At 42.1% G+C, this 19,419-nt stretch overlaps 1 protein-coding gene across 6 annotated transcripts in view; it reads left to right on the top strand.

Moving 5' to 3' along the window:
- The first annotated feature begins 1,333 nt into the window (after window positions 1–1,333).
- Window positions 1,334–19,419, top strand: part of TROAP (trophinin associated protein) — a 32,703-nt gene continuing 14,617 nt past the window's right edge. The window contains exons 1-11 of one of the 6 annotated variants that reach the window (XM_075852176.1): window positions 1,334–1,579; window positions 1,752–1,888; window positions 3,372–3,679; window positions 6,440–6,623; window positions 6,794–6,951; window positions 7,840–7,927; window positions 11,088–11,200; window positions 11,293–11,441; window positions 14,216–14,280; window positions 14,366–14,514; window positions 16,942–17,026. In XM_075852176.1, coding sequence (XP_075708291.1) covers window positions 3,434–3,679; window positions 6,440–6,623; window positions 6,794–6,951; window positions 7,840–7,927; window positions 11,088–11,200; window positions 11,293–11,441; window positions 14,216–14,280; window positions 14,366–14,514; window positions 16,942–17,026 — 1,237 coding nt within the window. In that variant the 5' untranslated portion in view covers window positions 1,334–1,579; window positions 1,752–1,888; window positions 3,372–3,433. Of the gene's footprint in view, window positions 1,580–1,645; window positions 1,889–3,371; window positions 3,680–6,439; window positions 6,624–6,793; window positions 6,952–7,839; window positions 7,928–11,087; window positions 11,201–11,292; window positions 11,442–14,215; window positions 14,281–14,365; window positions 14,515–16,941; window positions 17,027–19,419 lie in introns of those variants that run through there. The other 5 variants (XM_075852177.1, XM_075852175.1, XM_075852173.1 and 2 more) reach the window with 5 other exon arrangements.

The raw sequence follows: 19,419 nt of genomic DNA, 5'->3' as shown, positions 1-19,419 counted from the left end.
TTTATTTTCGTTTATAGGTGTGGAAATGTTGGAAAAGTGAGGAGACGTCTGAGTGGCAAATTCTGCAGAAATGAGTCATGGCCGGGAGAAGTCGTCATGAGCGCTGGATCGGATGGAGAAGAAAAGAGGAAGAAAACTACTAGAATCTGAGACGTCGTCACCTGTGAGTCACTAGATTTATAGAGAATCTGTCACCTCTCCTGACATGTTTATTATAGGAATCCTTGTATTTCACAAAAAGTCTTTCTGTAGTCCAGGACTGATAGACAATTCCCCTTGTCAGGAGGATGTGTCCCTGCACAGTGTGATACTCTCAGTATGTATGGACACAGCCCTGTGACAAGGGAAATCGTAACACTGTTAATGCTTGCCCAGAAAGGTAGTGTTAAAAATAGTTACGGCGCGGCAGGGCGGCGGTGAGGAAGGGGGGCCCAAGTTTGGGTAACAGCCCAGGGCCCGTGGTCTACTTAATCCGCCACTGGATAAAACATCATCCCAGGAGGCCGGCACGGACGAAGAAGAACAGAATTATGGGTAAGCATAAGATTTATTTTTTTTCTCGGTTACGATTTCTGAGGCGGAATTGCAGCCGCCGCAAAAATCGCAACATCTGAAATGTGATGTGGGTTTTACCTCCCCGTTGAATTCAATGGGGAAAACCTGTAACAAAATAACGATTACACAAATACAATTGACATGCTGCGGAATAAAAAAACACATTGCAGGTCAATTTCTGAGCGTTTTTTCACGCTGATTATTTATGCAGCGTGTGGATGACATTTGTTCAAATCTCATCTACTCTGCTGCTACTTTATTATGCTACGGATTTTACGCAACTAAATCCATTGCGGAAAATCGATTACGCTACATGTCTGTGGATTTACCCTTAGAGACAGGGAAGAAGCTGTGACCTAATGGTCATGGTTGCTACCCTGGTAATCTTCAATGCAACTGTCAGATAGACAAGATAAGGATAGTTTCTTATGTAAATAAAAACGTTTCGCCAACAGCAAGCAGAGATCTTGAAATGCTAATGAATTAAACGTCAAAATATGTAAGAAAGTTGCAGTTATTTACACAAAACCATAAAAATGCAAAGGTTTCTGTTGTGTTATTAAAATGTAAATAACAAAGTTTCTAGAAAAAAACAAAAAACAAATACGACACAAAGTTGGAGTACAGTCATGGCGTTCCTCGGCTTCAAAATTTACACTGCGCATGTATAGCACGCCTTGCTCTAAACACAGCTCGCATTGTGCAGTCCGTAACGGTTTCAAAGGTGATCTCACTTTCCCAGCTTACGGCCAATAAGAGAATAGTCACGTGGTTTCAGTGCGTCTTTCGTCACGGATTTTGCTGGAAGCTGATTGGTCATAAGGGACGTGACCATGTAAGTTTGTGTTTCTGTCTTCGACCAATCAGGGATAGCAGCTTTTTACGAATTGTGGGACTTGAGCTGGACCTGCAAGAGGAGCTAAATCCGTAGACTCGGTGCAGATCGGGGCCGGAACCGATGCGGGATCCGGTCAGCTTCATGCGCCGCGCCGGGCTGCGTGTACAGGAGAGGCGGTTAGAGCAGGTATGTATAAACGTTACGTTTTTCCTGCCGCCCTCTGAACGTCACTATGGGGCAGCATACGTATGTGTGTCCTGCTGTGGGGGGCATCGCTGTTTAAACCCTTTGTAGCAAACAACTGTCGCTAATCTGCGAATGAATGAAACTTCAGGAATTTCACCTCCGTCTCTTAAAGGTACAGGCTGACGACACCCTTTTTGAAAGCCCTACAGGACGAACATTTAGTACCCCCCCCCCCATCTATTAGCGAGAGCGGCTGAAAACTGAAGCGGATCTTTCTTCTGAATGCCCTAATGGCCCTCTAATTTAATGGTAAATGTACATGCATTGCTGAGGCCGCCAACACTGGGGACACCCTGTGAGCAGAGTATTGTCAGGGACTCTCAGGACCCAGTGCTGTTCTGGTCTTCAGTTACTGTGTGTGTTGAAAGCAGTGGATGCCCATTGATTTGTTTGGGTGCTCCACAGTGCCCCATGGTAGACCGTTAGAGTACTTCCATTAAGATTTTTGTTCCCTGGTGTTAACAGCTGATTGAGTGGGAACCCCCATGATTACCTTGATTTATGGGGTCCTGTAAGCTGAAACAGGTCCACACCTGATCCCCTCATGAAATGTGTATGGTCCCCCAGTTCTTGTGAGTTCCTCTTGCTAACAATTGCCTTCTAGTAGGTAATCTGGCTTCCTGTCAAATAGGCCGTAGTCTAGCGGTCAAGCAACCTTTGGTGCTCCAGCTGTTGTAAAACTACAAATCCCAGCATTCCTGACCGCATTTCGCTTCAATACTAAGGCCTTTGGCTGTCAGGGCATGCTGGAAGTTGTAGTTTCAAAGCAACTGGAGTACCGCTTTTCGTAACCCCTAGTGTATCTTGTGTGGCTATGGACCAGGGGTGAGAGACTGATGTGAGTGTATACGTTATCTGTACAGTGCCATGGAATAATGGTGCAGGTATATAAAGACAGGGAAATCCTCTGCAAGAAATAATTTGGCGTGGAAGGGTAGGTTGACTATATATATATATATATATATATATATATATATCTTGCAAAAACTTTGTAAATACATTGCTGTGCTTTACAGCATTTCATACAGCCCAGGGTTCCATTTACAATTTTGCAGGCTTCCCAGCTGAAATTTCCCAGTGTTTTTGCACAGAGCTTGATCTCGTTATATTTTTTTTTATTACTTGTACAGTAATCTGATATAGGAAAAACTGTCTCGCTGCATTATAGGAGCACAGATGTCAGGTTATTGACTGTTTCCAAAAACGACCAGAAAAATTGTGAATAAGGCACCTAGAGTATAACCTTAAGAATCAATATGAGATGAGTACTGCAATGAATTGACAAAGTTACTTGATCTTTGCAGATGTAACGCTCTGTTCACATCATCGTCGTGAACTACGTTCATCGTATGGGCCAGGAAAGCTCCCAGCGGATATATTCATAGGACCCTATGCACCTGGCAAATGCATTTTTCTATTGCTGTGTTGAATAGCGGATTAGACTATGCTATTCCATACATAGGAGTACAGCCTTAAAACAAGAAGGATACTTCATGAATTGTTTTTTTACTACGGGGTCCTGTGGGTAAAGTATGCCTATACAGTGGCTTACGTCGCAGCCTTCCGTCGGAGGTATACGCTGGGAATGATCAAACGTGGTGTGAACATCATATAATGGTGAATCTGCTATGAAGCAGATTTTGAGACCACGCTATGTTTATTCCAGTTGCTTTCATTAGTTCATCGTATTATTATACTGCTTGTTAATGAACCTTTTTTGTTTTTTTCTTAGACAGATACTTAGGAGGTTGCTTGAGCATTCATGTGAACAGTGCCCAAGGCGTCTACTTGGAAATGCAGTCTTACAATGAAGCTTCATTTGGGTTTAGCTGCAAGTCCTCAATAGTACAGAAGAACACCTTGGTGGAAGGGAAAGAAAATGGGTTAAATGCTCGGGATCAGCCGGGAAAACAAAAACCACCACTGGAGAAGCGCGTGCCGCAGGACCCTCCAAAAAGCAGACTGCCAATTCCCTCAAAAACCAAGGAACCCCCAGACTTCCAAAAGCTGCATCAGTCCTGGCAGAACCAGTTTCAGAAGGTATGAGAGGGCAACATTGAAATGAATGTCCTTTACCTTTCTGTGTTCACCTTTTCATTCCATTTTCCAGTGTACATCGCGATGTATTCTATAAAACAATATACCATGAAATGGTTTTCTATTTGAACATGTGTTGTAAACATGCCAAGGTCTTGGCACTTACCCTTCCAACCAATTCTTAAACAATATCTGACAAAACAACCCTGTCACAACGGTGACCAACGGAAACCTTTAGCAACGTTTCCGTCACCATCGATGTCAATGATGGGAAAACGGAAGCTTAGGTTTAAATTTGCGCCTCCGTTTAGGGGTTAACCCGACGGAAACCTCCAACGGAACACCTCAATGGAAGGGCAATGGTGCCCAAAGTAGGAGATTGTATTTAGATACATTGTTGTAAAGCATGAAATAGGAGGTCCTTCTTACCAACATCTGTCTCACTTTATAATAAGTCTAGGCAGCTACAGGATTTTTTCTTAAGGCCTGATGAAGATGCCGGTGCGGCATTGAAGCGCGTAGCCTTGTCATCTACAATAAACCTTGATACTTCAACTGCATACGTGATTTACTACTGTTCACGGGTCTGTATGTTATCCCGAGTGTAGCAGCGCCCCTCGAAGACTCCCTTTTCTCCTGCACCTATAGCATCAGGATTTTTTCTGTATGAGTCTTCCAAAAACAAAAATTGCTGCATACTCCAATGGATGACCTATGTACAGAGCTTCTCTCCCCTAGGAGCATAGCTGTGTACGTGTAGCACCCAATGGAGTCATACAGGCTCCTTGTTCATGACTTACTATTGTCCTCTTTCTGCCTTGTTCAGGCCCAGAACCCTGGGCTCCGAGAATACGCTAGTTAAATAGACACTTCATTTTGACAGACAATTGTGCGTCATTGATACGTGATTGTAATCAGGCGTCTCTAACACAGATTTAGTTTGTCAAAGTTGCTCGAATGTCTTGGCACATATGCATGTAAGCAGTAGACGTGGTACTGGCTGTGAGATATTTCCCTGCGCTTATCTCGCTGTGAAAAGTCTAGTAACTGGACAGGAAAATGTTAACATTATTTATTCTTACTTTCTTGGGAATGCACACTCGATGGTGTGTTACAACCCCCATGTACTCTACACCATTGGTAGATGTACAGTCCTTGCCAAAAGTTTTGAGATGGACACAAATTTTGGTTTTCACAATGTTTGCTGCTTCATTTTTTATCGTGGCAATTTGCATTAGTTTTAGATTATGAAGAGTGATCAGATGAATTGCAAAGTCATTGATTGCTACGAAAATTAACTTCATCACAAAAAAAAACCTATTTCCACTGCATTTCAGCCCTGCCACAAAATGACCTGCTAACATATCAGTGATCTTCTCGTTAGCTCAGGAGAAAGTGTTATTGAGGACAAGGCAGCTGATATCACTCTGTCATGCAGATTGAATTATGAGCAGACTGGTTGCTTTTAAAAAGGGGGATGGTGCTTGAGACCATTGTCCTTTTCTGTTAACCATGGTTACCTCCAAGGAAACACGTGAAGTAATCATTGCTTTACATCAATAGGGCTTTACAGACAAGGACATTGCTGCTTGTAAGATTGCCCCTAAATCAACCATTTATTGGATCATCAAGTACTTCAGGGAGAGAGGTTCAATTGCCGTGAAGAAGGCTTTAGGGTGCCCAAGAAAGTCCAGCCAGTGCCAGGACTGTCTCCTAAAGAGGATTTGGCTATGGGAGCAGTTCATCACGAGTCCACCACTTGCTCAGGAATGGCAGCAGGAAGAGGTCAGTGCATCTGCACGCACATTGAGGAGAAGGCTTTTGGAGGCTGGCCTGGTGTCAAGAAGGGCAGCAAAGAAGCCATTTCTCTCCAAGCAAAACATCAAGGACAGACTGATATTCTGCAGGAAGTACAGGGATTGGACTGCAGAGGACTGGGGTAATGTTATTTTCTCTGATGAAGCCGCCTTCAGACTGTTTGGGACATCCGGAAGAATGATTGTCCGGGGAAGAAAAGCTGAGCGCTACTATAAGTCCTTTGTCATGCCAATAGTAAAGCATCCTGAGACCATTCATGTGTGGGGTTGCTTTTCAACCAGGGGAGTGGGCTCACTCACAATTTTGCCTAAGAACACTTCTATGAATAAAGAATGGTATCTAAACATCCTCCAAGAACAACGTCTCCATGGATCCAGGAGCAATTTGGTGGTGAACAATGCTTTTCCCAGCTTGATGGAGTACCATGTCACAAGGCAAAAGTGATAACGGTGAACAAACCATTGGAATTTTGGGTCCATGGCCAGGAAACTCCCCAGATCTCAATCCCATTGAGAACCTGTGGTCCATCCCCAACACGCAGGTGGACAAACAAAAACACAGACATTGTGATAAACTCCAAGCACTGATTAGGCAAGAACGGGTTGTCATCAGTCAGGAGTTGGCCCAGAAGCTGATATCCAGCATGTTGAGGTAAATTGCAGAAGTTTTGAAAAAGGGTCAACACTGTAAATATTGAGTCTTTGCATAAACTTGATGTATTTGTCAATAAAAGTTTAAAAACGTATGAAGTGCTTATAATTGTACTTCAGTATACCAGAGAAACATCTGACTAAAAGATCTAAAACCCCAAATTTCTCAGTTTCAAAACTTTTGGCCAGGACTGTCATTAACAACAATGTAACATATATATGATTGAGTTCTCAAACTTTTCTTCAGGCCCGCGACTGTTACTTCTACCCTGTTCATTTTGTTGTTTTTTTTTAGGGTAAAGCAGTGAAAAAAAAGTCTTGCACTCGTCCCCAACCGTTCAACTTTTCACAGAAGGGAGATCGGACTCAAGTAACTACAGATACAGGACTGACTGTGAATCCTCCGGAAAGTCACAGAAGAAGGGAACCATTAGCTGAAGTTACTCATGGTCAGAAAAATCAGGAAACTGATGTGAGGGGTAAATAGAAGGGAATTCTTTGGACCTTGCACTGTTTTCAGATTAATAGGACCGATGTCGGTCAATTTGCAAAGATGGGCACATTCATTGTTTAGTGATCAAATTGTACCAACCAAAAAAAACCACATTCATAAAAATATGTTCGTAAAATATTTATTTTTTTCCCTCAGGTGGCTTTGACGAGTTTAAAGCCGATCCAGCAGCCTTGGCTAGTATTCTCTCTAATGTTGGGGCACCAAATGCTGCTGCCGGTAAATTTAGCTTGGCTCAGAGGGTGCCCATGAGAGTGTCCTCCATTTCTCAACCATCCAATATCTGCAAGAACATGGTAAGTTGCTGTTGAACATGAAAACACACGCACGTATGAATTTCGGCACAGATTTCACCCATTGCAATGGATGAAATCTGCAATTGTTTGGGTATGTTTACACGTGATTCGTGGCAGAAATTTCTGCAACTGTCTCTTTCCTCTGTTAAGGTCTTGCAGAAATTCTAGCAAATGCTGCAGAAACCACCCCATTCACATGTAGGAAATAGATTTTCTACTCGCAGAAATTTTAGCGACTGTTGTGTGAATATACCCTTAAAATCCTGTTCTCTGATGTTGCAGAATTTTGATGTGAATTCCACAACAAATCCGATTTCCTTTTGAAGGGAATCTTTAAGACAGACACCTTTTAATAAATTGCATCTATAATATGCTCTTTATATTCTTATTCTGTGGGTTATTGCAGCTGCTGGACGGCTTCCCGAAACAGGATATATAGCACAAATAGCCACATTTCTGTCAGGAACAAGTATCGTTTTCCTTTGCATTGATTTCAATGGTATCTCTTTGTTTGTTTGCCTCCATTCTGCTAGGTTTCTGTTTTTATTCACGGAAACAATAGCGTAGTGTACTGCGCTATGGTTGCCTTGAAAAAAGCTGAAACCTAGCGGAACAGAGGCAAACAAACAAAAAGATACCATTGAAATCAATGGTAATGGTAATGCAAACGAAAAGGATACTTTCCATTTGTCTTTCCCTTCATCTATTCCTCTGACGGAACATATGAACGGAAACCCGGCGCTGATGTGAACAGGCCCTAAAGCATGTACTTAATAACTGTAGTTATACTTTGTATAGTCCATGTACCAAAATATTTTTCATTTATACAAAACAAACCAGCCTCTCATGACATCTTATGTCTTTATTTTCATGGTTTTTTTTTTGCAGGTGGTCCGAAGTTCAATGTATGCTGTGCTAAGAAGCCAGTCCGCATCCCTTAATTTAGACAGGATGTCATGTTTCTCCAAGACTAAAGGTACTCTGTGATTAAAAGTGATTCTTTAGTTTTTACATATTTTTCTCACAACTGACCCTTGAGTGTCACCGTATCGTGATCAGACTTGTTCAAACAGGGCATACCACTGGTCTTAACAGGCACCTCTGCACTTTTCTACATAAGTTTGCCAGTATATTCTAAGGGTACGTACTCCGTGTATCCGCCCCGTGTAAAAAGGTACACAGGGAATTCCGGGCGAAAAACCACACCAACTTGTGGTGCAGTTTTTTGTCCGGAATGTCTACTGGGGAAAACTGTAACATTTAGCCGGCCTCCTGGGATGACATTTCATCTTAGGAGACCACTGCAGCAGTCACATGGGACGAAACGTCATCCCAGGAGGCTGGCCTGCAGAACGTAAGTACAAGGTGAATAAAGTGTTACACATTTTTTTTATATATATATATATATATATATATATATATATATAATTTTTTTTTTTCCTAGTTGCGATTCCGCCGCAAAAGTCGTAACTCTTGACTGTTGCGAGTTTTAGATCCCCATTGAATTCAATGGGGAAAACCTGTAACAATCTACCAGCAACAATTGACATGCTGCAGCTTAAAAACTGCACCGCGGGTCAATTTGTGCACGGAGTCCCCGAACATCACGTATGCAACATGTGGATGAGATTTCTTACGCCACTTGTGGACTAGCCCTAGTATGTTTTGTACGTCAAATTATAGTCCCTTTAAATTTTGTATTGTAAAGACAACTCCGGCCAAAAATGTGGTTGTTTTTTTTGGCCTTCGTCGGATGGTATACGTCGTGTGTGGATTTTTTATTTATTTATTTTTGCTTGGTAGAATAGCGTAGTCGACGGTATTACATCCAGTAAAAATGTTTTACCTTAACAGGTGCTATAATAGCCTATGGGTGACTGATTCCACTGTATGGCACTAACCTTTGTTAAACGTATACGTTGGGAAACTCCAGGGACATGACTGTCCACATATGGAAAGGCCGCCTTGCCCACACACTCTGGCTGCTCTGCCTGCACGTTTTCAGGCATTGTCTCCCTGTGATGCAATGGTTAATGCCAGTATAGTGTGTCAGCTCTGGTATACACACAGAGCTCTGCCATATAGAGAACCTCACATGTACCCACACGGTGGCTCGACTATCCCCTGCGACGGCAAGACCTTCAGAGCAGCTACAGGCCCCAGCTTCTTTTTATCTTGGACTGGGGAAGCAACATTATAGGAGCTTCCCTGGAGTAGCCCCAGTGACATACATAACTGTCCATATATGGACAGTTACATCACCGGAGCTACTCCAGGGAAGCTCCAGTAATGTAGCTTCACCAAGCAGAGATAAGCAACTGGGATTACCAGCAACCTCCCTCTGTCCTTTCTCTTTTGCTGCTAACTATCCCCCCCCCCCCCTTTCAAGATCTTCAAAGCAGCCAGGGTCCAGGCTGCTTATCTCTGCTTATATGGACAGTTAGGTCACCCCTGGAAAGCTCCAGTGACCTAGCTCTGCAGGCCGAGATAAAAAGCAAGCAGAGCTCTGTAGGTCTTGCCCTAGCGTGGCTAGTCGGCCCACCGTGCAGCTAAGTACTGTATGTGTGAAGATTCTCTATGGATCCCACAGAGCTGACACTCTATACTGGCATTAACCATTGCCTTATCACCGGGAGACAATCCCTCAAGTGTGCATGGGCAGCATAGCCAATAGTCTATAATGGCATCTGTTTAATGGATAAACAGTCATGAGAGTTTGTGACGTATCTGATAAATGAATACCGTTATAGTCAATGGGTGACGGATGTGACTATTGGGCATCCGCCTTCGTTTACCATATACTTACTTTTTTCCCGACTAATACGTTAAGGGTAGGAACACATACGCCGTATACACTGCTGATTTTCCCTAGCGGGTTTTATTGTGGAATATCCGCAGCGTAGTACAGTAGCAGCAGCGTGGGGGAGATTTGAACAAATTTCATTCACACACATTTGAATTCAAGCGTGAGGGGGTAAAACCTGCAACAAAGAGCCCTCTGTTTTTTTTCTTTTACGGCAAAAAAACCGCAAATGAGGGGAAAAAAAAGCTTCTAGTTACCCTCGGCCGTAGTCATGGCGATGCGTAGTTTTCTGAGCGCTGCCCTACCTATTGGGATGACGTTTCATCCCATGTGACTGCTGCAGCCTATCAAAGGCTGCAGCGGTCACATGGACTACAGCGTCATCCCAGGAGGCCGGGCTGCGCTCAGAACTGAGGGACATGTCGCCATAACGCCCGGGTGGTAAGAATGAGTTTTTTTTTTTTTTTTGTATTTTTTTTCCTTGTAGCTTTTCCGCAGCGGACGTACTGCACCACAATTTGGTGTGGTTTTTCGGACGGTATTCCCTGAAGTTTTAGGGACGGATATGCTTAGCACTTGTAGGCAGTGTATCTGCCCTGTGTGTTCCTACCTTAAATAGAGGACAAAAACGCAGTGTGAAACCAGCCCAATTTAACACTCATATATTTGGTGTATCAATCACATGTACTAAAAATAGATACTATTGGGTCAGCGATGAGCAACGTAATTTTTTTTTCAATACTCCATATTGCTGCGTTAATACGAATAAAACCTAAAAAAAATAAGATTTTGTTCCGGAATGCTAAGATGAAAAATCTAAATTTTGTGTGGTACTAGAGGCCAAAAATGACTTGGTCCTTAAAGGCTATGTATACCTTTTTGATCCAACATTTTTTTTATTTTTTTCTTTTATTTTATTTTTTTGGGCTCTTGAAACAATGTTTTAAATAATTTGAAATTTACTTTTATTTTTTTAAATTTAGAGGATCAATACAGCTCCTATGTATACAGGTTACATAGAAGCTGTCTCTTTAAAAAAAAAAGTCAATTTTAAAGTTGTTTTGAACCACACAGAACAAAGGGTTAATTCAAAAGTTGGGTTCAACGGTGTACATAGCCTTTAAAGGTGTTACATTCCCTTCTTAAATAAGAATTCAATTTTATTTTCTTTCCTGCACGTGTCATTACAAGAAAATTCATAAAAAATAATGAGGCATCTGTTTGTTTCTACATAATTTGGTCCCTCTTATTTCTGCTACAATTGTTCTGTATGGACTTTTCTAACATCGGTACCCTGCATGGAGTCCCTTTTCTAACACTTTCTTCCTTTTAGTGAACGATCCAAAGCCTGTGTTTAAGAAAAATCCGGTTTTGAAGAGTCATTTCCCAGACAGCAGCTTAAAAGAACTTGTAATCTCCAACCTGGATGATAAGCCACAGTCACAAGTTAGTAGTAATTCTGCCATCTCATAAGATTGTTAAAAAGAATGACAGAAATATGAAATGAGAGGCTTTTTTATGTCTTTTTGCTTGTGTAGGAGAATCCAGTATTACAGCAGATGAATCCGACTGCCCGTCCGCAGGCCTTGAGCATGTCTTCACCGCCCCTCGGGAGTCGGGATGTAAATTCTGTGAAGTCCATTCCACTTACTGAAGATGGAGAAAGCTCTCTATTGGCAGCCAAAAAGTATGTGTTTTGGTGAAGTGTGTTAGAGGCGACTTTACAATGTAGTGTTCAAGTGAAAACTGAGACCCAGAATATGCCTAGGGCTGTGATTCTAATCCAATTGCATAGCTAGCGTTGCGTAAGAGTTGTCTTTTGCTTAAAACGTCTTCACTTCTTCTTTGATTACTTCGGTTTTAGTACGATACCTTTTTTTGGTTATAAATTTAGTTATGATTTTAATAGAAGTGGAACTGATGATAATTTGGTGATTTGAAAGGAACGGACACCTATCCGTAGCGATACGGAAAGGTGTCCGCGGCCAATAGAACTGAATGGGTCTGTAATTGCGGACCGTATTACGGTCCGCAATTACAGAGTATTTTTACGGTTGTGTCCATGGGGCCTTAGTAATACTTTCCATAATGACAAGTGTTAATGAGTCTGTGTAATACCTGGCACGTGTGCTGGGTAAGTCTCTGTTCACATCTGACTGTTTCGGGCATCTGTCTAGCAAAACCATGGGCACTATGACGGGAACTCTGAAGGAACCCATCGTCTCTAATGGGTTCCATAATCACCGTTGCTCTCCGTCATGCAATGGATCTGGCAGTTCTGGTTTTTGCATGGTGCTCCTATAGCAGAACAACGAAAAAACCCGAACGCAGATGTGAATAGAGCCTAAGGCTTTATTCAGATGGCTATTTTGCATTAAACACAGGATTGAATATCCGTAGGGGAATATATATATTTAAACCCGCATGTTACCTGGTTATTCTCTTCACTCTGGACACCCCCCTTCCCCCCCCCCTTTATCCTCTCCTGCTCAATAATTTCAATACACTCGTCGATTTCTCTGAAGGATGAACATGATACGTGTGTTTTGCACAGAAATGAGGAGTCGATCTGCTATTTCAGGAAGAAGTTCTCAATCGAAAAGCGACATTCCGTAGTCTCTTTGAGAAATGCAGGCATAGTTTGCGGGAAATTGCTCGCCTGGGGAAGGGCACCCTTGGTAGTGTGCAGTGTACCCTTGAGATATGCTGAAAACAAGAGTGTACGTGATCGGTCTGGACAACCTCGAATGACCGCAAAACAGGAGGCCAAATTCATCAGTTTGTGTTCCAAATGGGGCAGATTGAAAACGGCTTCAATCGTGACGGTCAAACGCCGCCTTGTAGCCAATGGCTTGAAGGGATGTGTTGCAGCCTGAAAATTCTAGCTTAGGCCCTTTTAATAAAAAGAGACTATTGTGGGGTAAAACACATAGAAGCTGAAGCACTGGTCAGTGGAAGAAGGTTCTTTTCACAGACTAATCAAAGTTTGGGTCCAAGAGGCGAAAGGTTTTTTTGTTCGTTCGACATGGACCCCAAGTACTACCACAACATCCTGGTGCACCATGCCATCCATTTCGGCACCCGCTTTATTAGTTGTGGTTTCACGCTACAGCAAGATAACGACCAAAAACATTACTCCTGTCTTTACAAATATTATGTTCAGTCAAAAGAACGACAACAGGTGCTGAAGAACATGACCACCCCAGAGTTCTGATTGCAATCCAAATGACGTCCTTTAGGATCATCGGGACCGGTATGGTCCTGATGTGCAAGTTACGAGACCAAATCAAGTAAGCTGCAATCTGAGCTGAAACTTTAGACACGTTGACTGGCAGAATGCTCTGTGTTTGCGCTGCTGTGATCGCTGCTAATGGCCCTTTTACACCGGCTGATAAGCGGCTGGTGCAGCGAGCGCCGATCATTGAGAAATCGTTGATCAACGCTCATTAGTTCCGGTCACGCGGAGCTAAGGATGGGGACAAGCTGTCGTTACTCTGATCGCTCATCCCCATCCATTATTATCACGTTGGCAGCGCGTCTCCCTGTTTACACAGAGATGTGCTGCCGACAACGATAATATTTTACTTCTTTAAAACGATACGACCAGCAGATGATTGAGCGTTTGATCGTTCATCAGCTGATCGCTGCCCTGTTTACGCAGAGCAATTATCGGTAGCGAGCGTTATATTAACACTTGTCTGCACGATAATCGCCCGGTGACAGGTGGATACTTTGATAAGAGATTATTTCGTTTTTTTGAGTAATCAAGGCTCAATTAATTTGCAAACCGTGTTCAGAAGTACAAAATGTCCTTATTTGCTAAATACAGCAAATCCATATTCATCACAAGCTCATTTCCAAGATTTGGGTGGTGTGTTGAAATTAATGAGCAGTAGTGAGTATGTGGATATAGCCATATTAATAGATATATTCATAGATCATATAATTATATATTTTGATGTGGGGAAGTCTGGCAGCTAGTGTTTCATTTACCTTCACACGGTGCCCATTGAAATCAATGAGCGGTCTATGGAATGCAGACCGTCCAGGTCCTCCAGAGCGAGATGCGTTTTTTTTAGCTGCTTTCTGCTCTGGATAGTTATGGATCCTGAGTGATGCCCCCCCCCCCCCCCTCCACCTTCACCAAAACAAGTCCGTCTATGACCCCCGGTAATCAGCTGTGCCCGGCTAGACAGCCCTGTAGCATTATATGCCAGACACTTAGATAAGTGGCTGACCGGTATAATGAATGGACAGGCCAGATCGTCTCTCTCCGTCCTGGCTCAGAGAGGAATCCCCACTTTCCCATTTATCTGCCTTAATAGGGGCAGGGGTTGTTATTGTGAGACCACTCCTTGTAACTCGGCATCCCCTAATAGGGTTTTTCTGGACCAGACCGATACGTTTTTAATGCATAATAGTAGATTTGGCTTCATCCATATAAAACTTGTTCCCTTCCAGGTATGAAATGAATAGATCAGAAGTGGATTCATCTGCAGGAAAAAGAGATCCCATAAAGAAAGCGGGTGAGCAAAAGGATGCATTTCCCACTGAACCTTCCAGAGGTTTTTATTAGGTCTTGTGACTTCTAGTTTTGTATCTTTGTGTCAGGCACCACCGCTGTAGAGTTTGTTGCAGATTCACAGGCATTAGCCAGTATTCTTTCTAACGCTGGAGCGTCCTTTGGGAATTGTGGAAAACTGAGTTTGGCCCAGAGGGTCCCTGTGCAAAGTAGAAATGTTCCGGTGAAGAGTGGCATGGTAAGCTGAATTTTTGTATAAAATGGGAAACTTGTGTGTCCAATTGTCGCTTTTTCTTTTTTTTTCGTCCCCCCCCATGTTTTTGCATGATGAATATATTCTACATGTGTTATTCTCTTCATATAACGTACACTGTGTGCTGCTGTAGTAGTCATCATTTGGTTTAGTCCTTCTGCAGTGCAGATTCTCACATGCATACTCCTCCCCTACAAATTTGTAACTTTTGGTTTATTCCTCCTGCGACTAGTATTTCTGTTAGTGCACAGTTAGGCTGGGGCTAGTCGTAGATTTTTTTTATTTTTTTTTTTAGTGAGTGATAAATCGCAGTCCATAGTTTATGCATTGAGTAGCTGGACAATCTGTTCAAAATCGCTCCTGTCAGGTGACTAAAAGTATAATCTCCTGCTGGGATTTTAGAGCTACACTCCTGCCTGTTGCGATTTTGAAGAGATTTTCAAGCTACTCCATGCATTCCTATGGACCGCGGTTTATTAGTGATATCACAGCGATTTTCTTGTAGACCTGGTTTATTGCATTCCTACGGACAATGATTAAATCGCTCACTACAAAACAGAAGTCTGGCCCGAGCCGAAGCGTTAATTAGTAGGGAGAGCTAAACCAGAACCGTTTCAGGAAACGCCGTTCATCCATTGTTTTGCCAAAAGAAAAAACAGTTTTGACCTCTGTCTTTTTGGTGAGTACAGTTATCCGGGGAGATGGTCAAGGCTGCATATACTCTATGCAGACTGGGTCTCCAGGGGTGGGCGTTTGTATAAAGCGATGATTGATACAGAATAATCTGTGTTTTATCAAAATGGCTGCTCATGAATATTCAGTAGGGGTTCATCCTTTTTTTTTTTTTTTTTTTTTTTTCTTTTTCTTTAACCCCTTAGTGACCACTAATACGCCTTTTCACGTCAGCCTAGTCTAAGTCCTGCACGGGTCTCCCGTGCAGGCAGGAGCCGGGGCTCTGCTGTCTGATGACAGCTGAGCTCCTGCTCCAATGCCCGCGATCAAAGTTTACTTCGATCGCGGCCGTTTAACCCGTTAAATGCCGTCAATAGCGACCGCGGCATTTAACTTTGTTTACAGAGGGAGTGCGCTCCCTCTCTCACCCATCGGCGGCCCGCGAATGAAATCGCGGGTCTCCGATGGGGTGTCATGGCAGCCGGGGGACTGATAAAAGCCCCCAGGTCTGCCCTGGACATATGCCTGTTAGGACGCGCCGGAGGCACGTCCTAACAGATTGCCTGTCAGATTTACACTGACAGGCAATAATGCTCTGGTATACGAAGTATACCAGAGCATTATAGCAGCGATCGGAACATCGCACAGTAAAGTCCCCTAGTGGGACTAATAAAATAAGTCATCAAAGTGAAATAAAGATTATTAATAAAAAGTACAGTAAAAAAATAAATCCATTTTTTTCCATAAAAAGTGGTTTTATTTAGTAAAAGTGTAAAAAAAAAAAAAAGTACACATATGTGGTATCACCGCGACCGTAATGACTCCATTAATAAAGTTAATAGGTAATTTAAACCGCAAAGTGAACACCGTAAAAAAAAAACGCCAAAAACTATGGCGAAATTGCAATTTTTTTCCATTGCCCCCCAAAAAAGTCATAATAAAAATGAATCAATAAGTCCCATGCACCCCAAAACAGTACCATTCAAAACTACGTCTTGTCCCGCAGAAAACAAGCCCAAAAAATCACTACATTGATGGAAAAATAAAAAAATTACGGCTCTTGGAAAGCGACGATGCAAAAACAAATAATTTTAGTTCAAAAGTGTTTTTATTGTGCAAAAGTCGTAAAACATAAAAAAACCTCCACATATGTGGTATCGCCGTAATCGTACCGACCCATAGAATAAAGGTAACATGTTAATTACGTCGCACAGTGAAAGGCGTCAATTTAAAAATGCATAGAACAATGGCGGAATTTCAGGTTTTTTTTATAATCCCCCCCAAAAAGGTTAATAAAAGTTAATATAAAAATTATATGTACCCAAAAATGGTGCTATTAAAAAGCACAACTAATCCCGCAAAAAACAAGTCCTCATACAGCTATGTAGACGAAAAAATAAAAACGTTATAGCTCTTTGAATGCGACTATAGAAAAACGAATAAAATAGCTTGGTCATTAAGGCCTAAAATGGGCTGGTCACTAAGGGGTTAAATTTAGCAGCGTCCTCTACAAAATGACATCTGATTGGCCGGTTATGTAACATTCGTCAGTTTTTTTTGTGATTGGCTAAAGCCATCAGCTAAGCTCTATATCCAGTGCAGACTCCATTAGGTCCTATGTTAAATTTCCTGAATAACGTACCTCGTTAATTGTAAAATGTAATATCACACGATTATAACGCTAAGCTCCAGTGACCGTCCTGTTCTGAGCTATTCTTATGTAGTTATTTGCATTTTCAGACCTCTTCAGGCCTTGTTGCGATGCAAGTTACAACACCTAAGCCTTGCTTCGGGCGTATGTCTACCATGGCAGTGCCACTTAAAGGTAAGCATTTTGCTGCCAAGCTTTTTTTTTTATTTTCTATTCGCCAATGCTTGAGTCTATAAAACATATAAGGCCTTGTGAAATACGTTCGTCTGAATGTCCACGTGCTGTACGTTTAAATAACTAACGTCACACTATTCAATTCAATGGGGCTCCTCGTAATCTGTGATTTTTCACAGAGCGTGTCCCTTGTGTAATACTCCCAGCATGTCCGATTCTATGGCTCTCTCACCCATTGAAGTCTGTAGGTGCATGAAAAAAAAACTGACCGCACACGGGCGACATCCATATTCCGTCGGTTTTTTCACGCATCTGTTGCTAAAGGAATACGGAAAATCCAGGAAGTGTTTGCAGAGGAGAAACACTGAGTAAAATGGATGACACGCAGAAACCACACTGACGCAACACAGACCGTCATATGCATGAAAACAGCACGGTTTTTTGTAGTCTCAAATCTATCACGCACGTGTGAATAATGCCTAAGATGCATGTTCTTAAGTATTAAAGGTGTTGTCGGGTTTAAACCACCCTTTGTAGACCGCTGTATTAAAGCACTCAGTAGTAGTAGAGGAAGGAAACCCCCCCCCCTCTGAGCCAGATCAGATATCCCTCTGGAGGACATGACTACCAAATCTGTGGATTTCATTAAAAAAGCCTTGTAATGCTGAATTTTACCATTGTTGTTGCTGCTGCTGGACTGTGTTCCTCTGCTAACCACTAGATGTCAGGAAAAGAAGGGGTTGTTTAACCCCTTCCCGCCGCAGACCTTTTTCAGATTTTCATTTTTAGTTTTTTTTCCTCCCCACCTTCCGTCGATATAGTACTATGAGGGCTTGATTTTTGCGGGACGAGTTGTAGTTTTTCGTAGCTCCATTTATTGTGCCATATAATGTACTAGGAAACGGGGAAAAAATTATTTGTGGGGTAGAAAATGAAAAAAAAAGCGATTCCTCCATTGTTTTTTGCACGTCATTTTTATGGAATTCACTGTGAAATTAAAACATGTTAACTTTATTCTGTGGGTCAATACGACTACGGCGATACCACATATACATACATATATGTGTGTGTGTATATATATATATATAAATGTATTTTTTTTTTTCTATATTTTACTACTTTTACATGTAAAAACCGAAGTGTAAATAGAATTTATTTTGTGTCGCCAAATTACGGGAGCCATAGCTTTTTTTTAGTTTTTCTGTTGCAAGTGGTATGAGGGCTTATTTTTTGCGGAATAAGCTGTAGTTTTTAAAGATACCATTTTGGGGTACATGCGCCGTTTTGATCACTTATTTAATTTTTTTTTTATGGGAGATGAGGTGACCAAAAAAAAGAGATTCTGGCGTTTACTATTTTTTTTTTTTTTTTTTTTTACGCCGTTTACCGTGCGGATTAAATGATATATTGTAATAGTTCAGACTTTTACGGACGCGGCGATACCAATTATGTTTGTTTTTTTACTATGCTCTAGGAGAAAAATGTGAATGGTGTTTTTTTTTACATAAAAAAAACAACTTTTATTTAACTAGTTTTTACTTTTTTTTTTGTATTAGTCCCCCCTAGGGGACTTCAACCAGCGATCGTCAGATCGCTTGCACGATATACTGCAATACATTAGTACAAAGATGGAGGACCTGGGTGCCTTCATTAGGCCCCCTGGCAGCCATAGCAACCATCGCCAAACCCCCCCCCCCCCCCCCCGCGATTGCGTTGACTGGGACGCGATGAGCTGTTAGAGGGGGTCGCCCCCTCTTTCTAACGATTTTAAATGCTGCGGTCAGTATTGACTGCAACATTTAATGAGTTAAACAAGCGAGATCGCGCTCGGGTGCGATGCCGCTCCTTACCCTGAAGTGTCGGTTAAGTAGTAGTTTAGTTTTTGGTAAAAACTAGTGCCATAATCTCGTGAGATCACGCTGTAAATGACCGGTTACAGCGAGATTACACTTGCTCTGCTGTAAGTACCACAGAAACGTTAACGAAGTGCAGAGATTGTGAATAGACATCCCGTGGAATGTCTATTCACTGTCTAAACACTTCAGTAACGTTAATGTGTCAGTATAAGACAGCACATAGTGATCTAGCAGGATCACTATGCGCCGACTAAATAAATGGAGAGAAGTGCGTGATGCTGATTGATCACTGATTGGTCCGCGTCATACACTCCTATGTACAACGCCCACTTGGTCTACAGTAAAAACACGCCCACTTGGGCATGAAGAAAGTAATTGGCATAAAGCTAAAATCGCTCCTAACGTGGTAAAAATAGATTGTTTTTCTAAATAAAAAGCACTGCTGTAATCTACATTATAGCGCCGATCTCCTTTTGTATGAGATAGGCCACTTATAATGTGGTGACAGAGCCTCTTTAAGCCAACATTATTTTAGCT

This window comes from Rhinoderma darwinii, chromosome 2 (genome assembly GCF_050947455.1).
Source record: "Rhinoderma darwinii isolate aRhiDar2 chromosome 2, aRhiDar2.hap1, whole genome shotgun sequence".
NCBI lineage: Eukaryota > Metazoa > Chordata > Amphibia > Anura > Rhinodermatidae > Rhinoderma > Rhinoderma darwinii.
The sequence above is the reverse complement of the archived record's forward strand: the minus strand, read 5'-3'. Positions and strand labels throughout refer to the sequence as shown.